Source organism: Lepisma saccharinum, chromosome 16 (assembly GCF_977018435.1).
Source record: "Lepisma saccharinum chromosome 16, izLepSacc3.1, whole genome shotgun sequence".
Taxonomy (NCBI): domain Eukaryota; kingdom Metazoa; phylum Arthropoda; class Insecta; order Zygentoma; family Lepismatidae; genus Lepisma; species Lepisma saccharinum.
Genome location: NC_139244.1, coordinates 38300246 through 38314281, shown reverse-complemented (window position 1 = coordinate 38314281; position 14036 = coordinate 38300246). Strand labels below are relative to the sequence as shown.

General features: G+C 38.8%; 1 protein-coding gene across 1 annotated transcript; it reads left to right on the top strand.

The window, feature by feature from the left end:
- Window positions 1-13: 13 nt before the first annotated feature.
- Window positions 14-1327, top strand: LOC146000559 (alpha-1A adrenergic receptor-like). Its single transcript, XM_083138307.1, has one exon. The coding sequence runs from the start codon at window positions 14-16 to the stop codon at window positions 1325-1327; it is 1314 nt and encodes a 437-aa protein (XP_082994433.1).
- The last annotated feature ends 12709 nt before the right edge of the window (window positions 1328-14036 follow it).

Sequence of the window (14036 nt, the reverse complement as noted above, 5' to 3'; positions counted from 1 at the left end):
TATAACCATCGGAATGGTGGTGGTTGATGTTGTGGCTGCAGTAATGAACCTGAGTATTCTGTGGGTCGTTCTCCAAAGTCAGCAGCTGAAGCATTTGCCAACGAACGTCTTTCTCCTGAATCTCTGCGTTGCAGACCTCCTCGCCTGCTTCACAGTTCTTCCACTATCCATAGCCCTTCTTTCCAGCGAGGTTTACCAGATGTCATCATCTTGCTGCACTGCCGTAGACTTCCTCCACTCCCTCGTGGCCTACGTCGCCATCTGGACAGTCTGCATTATCAGCATAGACAGGCGATTCTCCATAGTTAGTCCAATGAGTCACGAAGCTGAGTTGACAGTGACGAGGGCAGTAGTGATTATCGTGTGCACCTGGATTCTATCTGCTGCGTTTGCAATCTACCCTCACATTGACACCGATTCTTTATTCTCAGACTCCTGCACGTTCCTCTTCGTCTTGGACTGGAACAATCCTGACTATGTTCTCGTGGTGGTCATTTTCTGCTACCTGTTTCCTCTCAGCGTCATGCTCTCCATGTACATGAGCATTTTCAAGGTTGCGCGAAAGGCACGAATTAGGGTGAGTCCATTATCAGAAGTTCCAACTATCTCTTTGACAGTTGACAAAGGTCTCCCTGCACCAGGAGACACATGTCCTTCAAAGAGCTGGCTGACAACTTTCTGGAACTCTGCTCACAGCACTCCTTTTCTGAAAGACTGGAAACCTCAGAGAACTCTTATTGTGATCATTGGGCTATTTGTACCTTTCTGGACGCCATACTTCGTGTTTCACTTGTATTGGGCCTACTGCAAGGACTGTTGGGCATATTTAGCTCTGAGTAGTTGCGAACTAAGATGTAAAAATGCATTTAGAACACTGTACAGTATGTTGCAGCATCTAGACGCGCAAAACGGCAGCGATAGTGTGAGAGACTTGACTTCATCAACTCTTTCAAACCAGTGTCCTCTCGGTTGCTTGACACACACGCAGTCAGACGTGATATTCTGTAAAGATAGCCGGATTGTGGCAATCACGTGGTTAGTTTACATAACAATTGCTTTGAACCCAATTGTGTACGGTCTTCTAAACAGATCGATCAGGGAAGAAACGTGGCAGAAGTTTCGTTGGTTGTGGAACGCCGTCTGTTTCCGCAAAGTTAAAACGAGAAGGAAAAGTGACGAAAGTACAAATGATTTGGAAGACTTTTTACGGTTCCTGGAAAGTACTAGTTTCTCCGAACCAGCGACCAGATCATCACTAATCCCAAGTGAAAGACTAGATCATTTCCTTCCAACAATTCCTGAAGAACAGCAGAGCCAAGACGATTAAACCTCAAGTCTGTTGCATCATTTCTTGCAATATTTTTGAAGTCCTGTGTAGAGTTGAAGTTGTGTGTTCAGCATGAAAGTTTCAATTGATGTTGTAAAATTAGTAAAACAAAGGACGAACCTTAACCTCAGGTGTCAAAAAGCACAAAATATATTGGTGTTCTCTGTAATATATTTTCCTTTATTATTGTTTCATCGAGAGTAGGAGTGGTAAATATAACAGCAGGCAAATCGTCCATCGATATTTTCATTATCTGTTCTATTGCATACTGTGTGACACAGAAGGTTAACAAGCGAAGAAATTGTACTGTTTGTGCAGACACCCTCTGATTGTTGGCATTTTCTTTCAATTCTAGAGCAGAATCATCGATGAGGTTGTGGCTGCTGATGTGACAAAGTTGCACAAACACCACTTGTTCTGATCTTACATATGTACAGAATTATTAATTCTAAGTAGCGTGACCATAATATTTTTTTCCCAAAAGGGGACATCACATAATATGTTGCTTCCAAAATGGGACATCACATAATATTTCGCTTCCAAAACGGGACATCCCAAGGAGCTCAGTTTAACCCCCAAAACCCCGATTTCGTAAAAGTACGTTACGTCTAATTAAATTATTATCATTATTGACGTATTAAATATATTAATTATGGATTATATGAATACATTGATCACATCACAAACAATAAATAAAATATGATCTCATGTTGCAAAATTGTATTTATAATTTTTTTATAATAATTGTTAGGCTACTTACATATAGACCTCCCTGGTCACTTCGGTTCACCCTTTGATATAAATATCACACAGAAGTTGAAGTTGAAGACTGCCAAAAGTATTTATCTGAAGAACCAATCTTCTTCAGAACAGCTTTGTTCTCCAGTAATCGTTCATAAAACTCCCCGCAACTCTCGGTGAAATTTACTCGCACCAGCAAGAGAGACTTCATTGTTGATACATGCAAGGACGATTTTTCATCAGTCCACATATTGTTCACGATTGAACAAAAACACTCTCAACGGGGGTGGATGTCCCAGGCAAGCACAACACCATTTCCACAGCTTTTAATAGGACGTCGTACTTTATGTGGTTTGCTTCCAACTTACTAAACACCTGTACCAATTTATCCGAAATACAAACATATTCTTCCTAGTTCTTTTGGAGTTGTATTATGATTTCTCTCGCACACTGCCACTGATCAAACAGTTTTGTTTCGTCTTCTAAAGTAGCAAATATATGAACATTTACTAATTTCTCAGGAATTGTTGACATACTATTTTGGATATCACGCCAACTAGGTGTACTCTGCAGCAGAACCCACTGAAAATTCTCCGCTCCACCATAACTAGTTTCCCATTTTTCAAGGTATTCCAAGCAGGTTCTGTAAAAAATATCAACAGTGGCTAGAAATTCTTCACTTCTAATATCACCAGAATCTTAGAATCTTCTAAAGAGTACAAATGGGTTCTAACCCGAGTAGTGACAAATATTTCTTCTTGTCTTCCCATCAGTTTCTTCTTTAATAAAGAAATGTGGCATGAAGACTCTGTGGCCAGTGCCGGATCTACAAATCTTGGGCCCCCTCGCAAAATATTACTAAAGGCCCCCTCTACCTACCTTCACACACACACATTATATATATATATATATATATATATATATATATATATATATATATATATATATATAATGTCTGTGTGTGTAATTCTTGATCTCATGTTGACAAACTCCCATACGAGGGCCTCCAGGGTAATTCAAAAGTCCGTTAACACCCCTATAAAAAAGTAAAGGAGTTAGGCTGGGTACAATTAGTCATGATAGAAACATATTATAGGCTTAGAGGGAACCAACCACATTGGTGTGTTCCAAGCGGATGTCCACCATATTAGTGGCCGCCATATTGCATTCAACTCATTTTTTTTAAAAAAAAATGGGCATAGGCGCCGATTTGTTAAGAGATTTTGGAGGGGTAAAGCTAAGTAAAGCATAAATAGTGATTTCTTTCTGTTTGCGGGAAGAGGGGCATTTTTTTTCCTTAAGGTGGAACCTAATACACTTGAATTAACCTTTGAAAAATAGTAATTGCAATAACTGTATTTGACAACAAAACATGTATATCAGGGTACATCGAACTTTATTAGCTGGACAAAAAATTCTTCACTGCACTACTGTGATTATGTAATTACACAACATAATACTTTACATGTAATTTTTGACAGAAATTTTTATCATATTCTGCTTATAATACTTATTTTTACAATCCTTTATAGGAGTTTAATATCTTCACACATATTTACATAAAAAAGGAAGGCCCAAGATAAAATGTTCATCTGGGTGAGCGATTTTTGACATTTCCGAAGGGAAACAAAGGAGCCTATTTTGCAATGGACTGGCCCTTTCAAGAGCATGAAGACTACAGTATTCCCATGCTTCTTCCTCTATTCTCGCACATATTCATTCATAATATGCCATGCGTTTTCCTTAATTCATTGTCAGTTTGAAAAAGGAAATACTGAAAATGTAAACGCACAACCACAAGAAACACCCTCAAACTGAGTGATAGTCCCACATTATTGATTCTGCCCATTTCAGAGCAGAATCCTGCGTAATTTCCCACCTGTTGTGTGAGAAGTTTATGTGTGCAAATGTTATGTAATATGTTGGAAGATATCCATTGGGCCCCTTATAAAAGGGGTTAAACGAGAATGGATGGGCCCTGGCCCCTCCCTCCCGGTTTCGACACCGGTGGTGATGTGATATACATATATGACACTATTTTCTTATGAAATTGTAGCCTGATTTGATCTAAGGTCGGATTTTTTCCGGCTTTGTCCCCGCAAAAAGCTGATCCAGGGTCCACCCAGCATCAAATCAAATGGTACCCATTGGAGGGGGAAGGGATAAATGCGGCCGGAGCGTGGTGCTGATCACATCACCTCCAAGATGTCCGGCATCGAAAATATGTGGGGTCCTGCCCCCACATATCCTAAATGTGCCTTCATGGCACGGTGCTACGTGCACAGGGAACTTTAACTTTACCTGTGATATTGTATTCGTTTCTGTACCTCTGAGTAACTACGTTTATTTTTTATATGCGCATATACGAACCCTCTACTATGTCAATCGCTGATGGCCCCCTAAAGGCTTACTTGTCTCCCCCCTCCCCCCCCCCCCACGGAGGGGTTTTGCAGGTTGTAGATCCGGGACTGCCTGTGGCTGATATGTCATTGCTCTCTATCATAAGCAGGGCCGTATCAAGGTTTGTGGAGGCCCCGGGTCAAAATGTTTTGTGGGGGCCCCCTTTTTTTATTATTTTTTTACTAGGAGCTTTATTAGCTCAATATGTTAACCACCAATTTTCATCAGTTGAAATAGTAGACCTGATTTTAGAATCATTAGTCATTCTCAATCGAACATATCGCAGATAGGCTTGCAGGGAGAATAGCGCAGTAAAATAAAGTTACAGGACAAAAATTGTAGCGATAAAGCAGCAGTAAACTTCTGCGTCTAAATGTCTACAGTATATTATGAAGAGTGAACACCGTAACTACGTACAATATATAGTAAATACTAAGGGAGTTCAGACGGAAACAGAGAACTGAGGAGTAGATTGTACTTACGTACATAATTTATTATAAATGATATTATTTACAATTAAGAGTAAGTATGTCATTACATATGCACGGTCCATCTACTGGACAATTACCGACAGGTTCATTATGGAAATTGTAGTAATTACACTTTCTTCAAGAAAATTCTCAAAGGCTTAACACTTATGGGGGTTATTCCTGAGTAAACAAACAATGTTCAATCAGACAATTCGATTATAGATTTCGGGGAAAGAACTTCCGGTTTGGCCCATTTTCCAATGTAAACCAGTGGAATACAGATCGTCACCGAGCTAATTTTCTTATAAAAGATCGGATACAAAATAGATCACTTGAAATTTTTGATTAATATAGAGAAACAAAGGTAACTAGAAAAGGTTGGCAATTTCCCGGATCCTTTGGATGAAGATTTACAGAAAAATAGTAGTATTTTCCAAGACAAAGTTGATCTTCTACGAACAGTTTCGTGTTAAGACTTTTGCAGGTTGAAATAAAACTTACATAAATTATAAACATTGAAATACTTAAATTTTACAACACTAAAATGTATAATTTTCGACATTGTGTAGTCAAACACAGACGCTTTAATTTTATCATATGGCTTAGAGAGAGTGTCGTCATAAATTTTTGTAGCGGGTAATGGCCAATAATAAAAGTGGAATAGTAGAAATAATAATAATAATAATTAGAACCGTTATAAATGTTATACAATAAATAATTACTAAACTAATGAAATAAACAAATTTTATTCTAAATTTATTATTATTATAATTTATTAAGCTATTCGAGTGTATATCCATCACAACAGATACAATACTGAAATGCACAGTTATTGAATTGTATTATTAACTTTTGCAAGTGTCGTTCAAGAAAAGACTTTAGAAGTTAGTAAAAATTTTAGTAATAAAGTTTACATTGATTACATTAATTTATAAAATTCTAATTTTTTTTAAAAAAAATACAGAAATTGAGAAAATATTCTATATTTCTCCTAAATTTGCACAATTTTAATACAAGTTTAGAGTAAAACTGAGCACGCTCATCCCCTTCATTTCCACCAATCAACAATCACACACTGGTGTCGGACCTCCCCGATTGTATAGGTGTCACATGAAATCCACCTATAGTACGTAGTGATAACATCTTTGCCTTGTAATCAAACAATCTCGGGTTCGGTACCCGATGGAGGCACATAGTAGTTCGGAAAGCACTTTAAACCAGGGTTGTTAAAGGTCCAGACATTTTAAATGAAGTCAATCGGTCCAGGAGAGAAAATCAGCAAGCGTAAATGAGTTCTGGACCGTAAAGAACATTTTTATCTGTAACGTATTTCAATTCGGTCCAGGAACCAGGAATTTTTGGAATTCTGGATGATTATAAACAGTTTCAATTTTTAAATATAGTCAACACATGTGCGTTAGACAATTATGATTTTAGAAACACGTAAAATATTTTCATTTGAATTACTCCGGTGATGTAGTTGTCGACTATTGAGCCTATTCCCTCGTGTTTGTGACCAGTCTTTTCGCTTTACCGCTTAAATTCACTGATTTTTCCGTATCGGATCAGTTTAAATAGGGTCCAAGTTCCGTAATGAAATGAAACAATACGCATTGGACCTGACGATAAACAATTACTGTATACGCTTGCGAGCATGAAAGACTAATCCAGGTGCTGGCTGCCTCGAGAATCTAAGGTACAAGGTAGAAATTGGCGAAACGCAAACGCTGCAGTCACGTTGCCCCTCTCCATGTAGCCCCATTCTCTCGCACGTGTTCCTTCACTTGGTTGTAGCAACACCACCTGTCCCTGTTGTGATATCTGCTGGGCGGATCCTATTGGCTGCAGTTCCTGGATCGGATGCCTGATCAACACGTGACAGGTTTGTTTGAACTCAATGTGACGCCACGCTAATATAGTCCATTGCGTTATGTACAGTAAATCTTCGACAAGGGAGTTTTGGAACCTGGCCCACGAGTGAACAACAGCGTTATTATTTATTCCTTGTGCTATGTTTTCTACAACAGCAGCGTAACATTCCAATGTAAAACGTACTTGCGGTCATTTTTAGAAGGCAACTTTTAATCGATCAACTCTTGCGCAGGAATTGTAAATAATTTCAATTCTGGACTGGGAGACAAAATCAGCAAACGTAAATGAGTTCTAGACAGTGTATAAACTTTTCATATTTAAAGCATTTCAATTAGGTCCAGGAACCTTTTTGCGGATCAATTTAAATACGGTCCGGGAACCTTTTTTCCGGATGAATTTCAATTTGGTCCAGGAACATTTTTTTTTCAGTATGAATTTCAATTCGGTCCAGGAACCTTTTTTCCGGAAGAATTTCAATTCGGTCCAGAAACCTTTTTTCCCATATCAATTTAAATACGGTCCAGGAACCTTTTTTCAGGAACAATTATAATACGGTGCAGGAACCTTTTTTCAATGAAACAATAGTCAACTTGGACCGAATTTAAATTGTGCGAGAAAAAAGGTTCCGGTCCTGCAGCGGAACCCAACAGAACCTATTAGAATTTATGTGTTCCTGGACCTTAACAACCCTGCTTTAAACTCTAGGTCCACTCCCGATTTGCCTATTTTTTGCATATAGTTGACTTAAAACAAAAACTCAAAAACGCATACAGGATTAAGGTCACTCATCCTATGACCTCACATGGGCGTCTGCATGATTTTTTCGAAGAGAGAGAGAGAGAGGGAGGGGAAGAAAGCCATTCCCCCCAAACTCTCCACTTCAGTCATTTTGGTCTGGCAACGATCTGTATCGATATTTTGTACTAATTAACAAAAATTACTGAAACTGGAATGAAATTATGTTTGTGAAATAAATAATTTTTGCCTGATATTCATTTTCCAGGGAGACAGCGCCCCCCTGCCCCTTCTGGACTCTCTTGCGACCACGTGAAGAGTTGATAACGAAAGTGAATTGTGCCAATTATACTGCAAAGCTTTCAAAAGATCTTAACAGGTTTATCTACATCCTCCAGGTTACCGTCAACTTCCCACTCAACCTTTGACAACGTTAATTGCCACGAGCTGCAAAGATATTATTGTTGCCTCGATATTACCCGAGTTTAACAAATTACTAAGGGTTTCTGGAGTGGTGGTCACTGGGTTCCCGGAAGCTAGAGGAGACCTCCTGTATTCCCCCACATCTCCCTCCCCTTCTCTCTCTCTCTCTCTCTCTCTCTCTCTCTCTCTCTCTCTCTCTCTCTCTGTCTCTCTCAATATATGTAGTTCTTACAATCATTTTTAATATTAGTGCGTCAGCAACAACTCCCATACCCAATAAGGATTTCAAGGAAATAATGGTGTCAATTTTGTTTCATGTGTTTGCACTCGTCTACAACAGAACTAATGATTTTTCATTAGTGACAAATTTATATTATTAAAACGAAACTGTCCACAAAGACACCCACGTGACAGCTGGAAGGGTCTTTCAACAGACGACAGACCTCCCAATCGAGAGAACTGCACCAGGATAAATAAACCTTCGGGCCTATAGTGTCAGGAGAGAGCTGTCAATGTTGTGGAATCATTAAATCACTAGGGAAAGGGTTTTAAGGTGCAAAATTATGGTTCTGAAAATGTTTTCAAAAAGGTATAAAAAAAAAGGTGCCTATAAAATGCCTTTATTCAATGCTCTCTTTTCTTGTGTGCCTTCTGTACATAATTCGCGCGGACCGCAGAGAGAACTGTAGTTGTGCCGAATAGCTTTTGTTGAAGTTTGTGTTTTCTCTCGCGGGGTTTACTACATTACTTTGAGAACTATTTGGGCTGCAATGATTATATGATACCATTTTATAGTTCTCGCTCTGCTCTACAAAGTGAGACTATAGGATTTTATGTAGATGCTCAAGAAGAGTGAAAACTGAAAATCATGTTTCTGCCCAATTTTTCAACAAAACATGAAAGAAAAGGAAGGAAAAAGGTGCTGAAGCATCAAAGAGGGGTTAAAAAGGAGATAAAAGTGCTAATATCACGAAAAGGTGCAACAAAGTGTGTTCATTTTACTTGATGTCATGTCCAAAAATACATATCTCAAACGATCGGTATAAAAACAGCTATATTTTTTGGAAAGGTGCTGCACCTTGAGTGGTATTTCTTGCCTTGTGGTTTATACTGACGGAACAAGATGTTTCCTATTCTTAAACCAGGGGGTATAGAGAACAAAACTATTGAATTAAAAACTACCCTAGATGAAACTTCTGAAACCATTTCAAGTTATGGTAATTGCTGAATATTTGTTTACCATTCCAGGTCATAATGAGAGAGTACTTTTATTACCAGCAGCATAACGAAGTCATGAGAGAAATATTTTTTATCCAAGAAAGTCTGTAGAAAGTTTGGTACTGGGGTTCAGTATAATTTCACAGAGTTTGACTGCTCAGTGTCTCATATATATATTTTTACTAAACCTGAAACTTTAATAAAAATTGGCTTCTCTGAGAAGTATCAGTTACGAGAACAAGCACTAAGAAGTGTATTTTGCAGAATTAAAAACAATTTTGGAAATTTTACATTTAAGGATTAATTTTTTTTTTCAAATATGAAAATTGGAATTTTTAAATAACTTGCTAACATGTTCTGGAATTCTCTATTATGTATTGTGAATGTTTTGTGTCCTATATTTTGACTTAAAGTCCTACATTTTGGAACATTATGTCCTACATTTCCCTTATAGCGATCTGGTAACCCTATATATAGTATCTAATCAGATGTGGAAGCTACCATTAAGAAGAAAGCTATGTCGTAAAGCTTTTCTTTCCAGATAACTTAATAGTCACAAGATTCCCACAAATGTATTTACTTACTTAAGTACTGAACGATCATTTTATACTTAAATGTAACAGTAGGAGAAACAACAGCAAAAGAAAAACAATACAAGATGTCACAGAAAAACAAAAAAATAAAAGTTACACATATTTTGCTAACGATTGTCGGAAACTGTGCTCTGGCAAGAAATTAAAGAAGCTACGTGTTGCATAATTACAATTACAGTTATTTTTTGTGTACTGCAGACACTTTGTAGAAATGTAAAACAAAGATTAAGGTTAATTTGGCATTAGAATTGACATTTCCACTCAATTTTTTTACAACAATTTTAAAAACTACATCCTGAAAAAATGACCCCTGCAAGTTCTCGCGTTTCTCTGCGTCCAGTTTAAGGTAAAAACGAGACTTCCAAAGTTGCAAAGCTAGCGTTGCGCTGAAAACACGTCCCGCCATGTTAATACGTCACTACTCGGATAGAGCTCGTTTGTCGTCTGCTTCGAGCGTCCAGCTTACTGGGGGTAACCCACGGTGAGCGAACATGTGCAGCAGTTTTATAAATCTGTACAGATTTAAATAATGGAAGAAGGAGCGATAGTGGAAAGGAAAGTTATGCTTTATAGGGATGGGACCGATTAATCGGTACTCTATCGGTATCGGCCGATATAGGCATATCGGTGTATCGGTTTATCGGTAAAATTACCGATTATTTTACCGATCTGATATATCGATAAATATCTGATAGTTTAGTGCAAAATTCTGCCATTTTTGTTGTAATTTTTATGGATGATCTCCATGCCCTACTTTTTAAAAAAGTAAATGTCTAAATATGCAATTTCTCTTGCACTGCAGTCACTTTGAAACACACATTTTTTAAGGTCAATGAACCTTTCAGGTTCTTCCGGGACCATTTCTAATTTTATATCGGAACGGTAGAATATCGGTTATCGGTATCGGTTAATTTTATATCGGTACTTTATCGGTATCGGCCAAAATTTCATATCGTCCCATCCCGTAATATTCATTCTTCCATTAAATATCCCTGCTGCTCACGTGCAAGATAAATGAAAGGGTTCTGCTGCGTGCGTGTTCTCAGGTCACGCGAAAAATATTGCTTGTAAAATTGGTTGCTGACCAAACTTTCAAAAATATATATATTTTAAACTTATATTTATCGAAATTTACCGTAACCTATGTAGTGCAAAATAAGAATTTTCACATTCATCACTTTATTTATAAAGCCTATTATACTTTATTTTTCATAAAGCAATTTCAGTTTGTATTTCATTTCTGTTGCGCAAGTTATGATCAAATATTTTTGGGCAATTAAGAAAAAGTACACTGAGAAGATTACATCAGTTGAACAGCACATATGAATACTTAGTTTGTGTATAATTATTACAAGGAAATAATGTGTATAAACAAGGGCGTATTTAAGGGGGGGTTCAACGGGTCCAACCCCCTTTGGTTCAGTAAAATTACAAGAGTTACCAGTTCTATCCGCTTGTTCATAAAATTTCTTCGGACTTGTTTTATTCTCTTAAATTAGAGACGTAGGACGGGATACGGATGGGAAGGAAATTACGTAATTCCACACACCAGGTGGGACTGCAGACCAAATGTCTGCAATTTCCTGATAGTTTCGGAATTTCTGCGATAAGAAACTGCATTGAGACTGTCAAATCAGTTCTTTTTTCCCCTCGAGTCATCTTAAAGATATTTGGTTTTTAAAAACGCAGTGACACAAGACGAACAGAAAAGTATCAATACTAGCGTGACTTCGTGACTATACATACACACAACTTTGTCGGGTTCAGCACCCCCTGCTCCCCAACAAGCTTCCGGCCAGCAGCGTCCTGGATTTTCGCTTACGAAATAAAGCAAGCCTAATCATACCAAAAGTTGAACCATCCCCCTTCTATATATACGCCCATGTGTATAACAATATCCCATACTGAAATGGTACGATATATTTTGAATTTTGTACTGCGAAAAAACCGCCTCATCTCGTTACCCCGAACGCATTAATTGGTTGGTTCGCAACTTCACCACTAAGGATCCTATCGAGACGAGACATGGCAGCCTTGGTCTCGTTCTCGTTAAGAGTTGTAAATGTCTGTCTCGTGTTTATTTGTAAATGTCTCATTGACAGTCTCGTCTCGATTTATAAACATCCGTCTCGGTTTGGGAGGGCAATTCTCAAAAAATATAGACATAACAACGTATGCAAAGGCTCATCATTATAAATACACATAATTTTTTTTGACTCCTCGTTTCGGCGGTACGAGCCCTCGAAAACTGAATATTATCCTGCTTATATAATGCAAACCAAACCGCAGATTCAGAATTACCAGGAATGAACTGGCGTTGTAATTATTATACACAAAATTCATGATTTATGTGAGGAAGTCGCATCTTCCAGGTTTGACTCTCGACCTGGGCATGACTGTGAGTGACATTTCATTGAACTAGAAATTGTTACATGGGAGGATGTTTGCTCGAGACTTTGGGGACAGCCAGGGGGATGCTTCTATTGTTAATGTTAGTGTTGCTCACGAGACGAGACATTTTCCGTCTCTTCTCATAAAAGCAGATGGGCGACAAGTGAATGTTTTCGAAATGAGATGGGACAGAAGAAAAAGTTCGTCTCGTATAGTGGCAGGTTGGGTGATACTTAGATTGTGCTTGTTGGTGGTGGTGGTAGTGTGTGTGTGTGGGGGGGGGGGTTGTCCTCCTGCACCCCGACTTCGAATACTGCTTGTAGTCATTCATCTTCATTGTAGCGATTAGCCAAAAGTGGGAAGAAATGTGATGTTAGAGAAGATACATACTAAATTAACCATGCGTTCTCATCGTTGTGGTTAAACAAAGTGACGAAAAAGCGACGTAAAAGTAGGCTAAATACAAAAATTTGCAATATATTAACTGAAGAAAACTGTTATTTACTGCAGGTAATTTTAAAAACTCACCCTACCTTTTTATACCGTATCACCTCTTATACAGTATTGCAGAAATTGGCGTGTAAACCAGAGTGTTCTAAGCGTATTATTTTAAAATTTGCGAAGAAAATATTATGATGAAAATAATTGTAATTCCAGAAAAGGCATTCCTATAACATTAAGTTCTTGCCAGTCAGAACCAACCTATGTATTCGCAATGAACAAGTCTGTTTACGTGTTCAGCCATTGACTGTTACCTTACCAGTATTGCTTTGTCACCCTAATGGGAAATCCCTCTACCGAGTGGCTGAATTATAGTAAATACTGCTAGGGCATAATTCATCTCCAAGAAATGGAGCACAGATTTTTGCACTGGAAGTTACAAGATACTTGTTTTACACAGTAACAAGTGACTTTGCTGTCGCTTCCGCGCCGCATGCTAAGTTGACGGGATGAGCAGAAGCCCTGCCTGCACGCATTTCTATTGGGTTGGTGCGAATGAAATGTCCGCTTTGACGTCTGGTGGGAAACTCACCTCAACAGCACAGCACAGGAATTGACTGAGGTCACAAGTCTAATGTCATAAACTCTGTATACGTCCAGCAAACAGGCTGGAGCACCCAGACAGTGAGGAGGCAGCGTGTTGCTGAACAGGGTCGTCTGAAAGTGCACCATGGAGAACACCCAATTGCAAGTGATTTGTCTTTACGAATTCAAAGTGGGACATTCTGCTCAGCAAGCCGCCAAAAACACTAACAATGCATTTGGGCCAGGAATGGTAAATGAACGCACCATTCGCCGCTGGTTTGGCAAATTTCGTTCCGGTGACACAGCATTGCAAAATGTACCCAGTGGCCATCGACCAACATCATGTTCGGATGAGCTCCTCAGGAACCCCGTGGAAGCGGACCCTCAGAAAAGTGTTCGTGCCATTGCAGACGAGTTAGGCATACACCATACCACTGTCGTTCGGTGGCTCCGTGCGATCGGTAAAGTGAAAAAGTTGGACTCATGGATACCACATGATTTGACGGCGGCCAACAAGACTCGCCGTCTGGAGATGTGCAGTTCTCTGAGCGTAAGGAACAACCGGGATGGTTTCCTGCATCGGATTGTCACTTCAGATGAAAAATGGATCTGCTATGACAATCATAAACGATCAGGACAATGGTTGGTTCGTGATTAACGTCCAGGGTGGTTTCCGAAACCACCTCTCCATCCACGGAAGGTGTTGTTGCTGGTATGGTGGTCTATGGTGGGTGTGATCCATCATGTGTTTCTCAGGCGAGGTGAAACCATAAATGCAAATTGTTACAGTGCTGAACTCCATGAAATGCACCACAAACTTCTCCACAAGCATCCAGCAAA

What these genes read in the sequence shown, in the direction of transcription:
- LOC146000559 (XM_083138307.1), top strand. Translation starts at nt 14, where the DNA reads ATGGTGGTGGTTGATGTTGTGGCTGCAGTAATGAACCTGAGTATTCTG.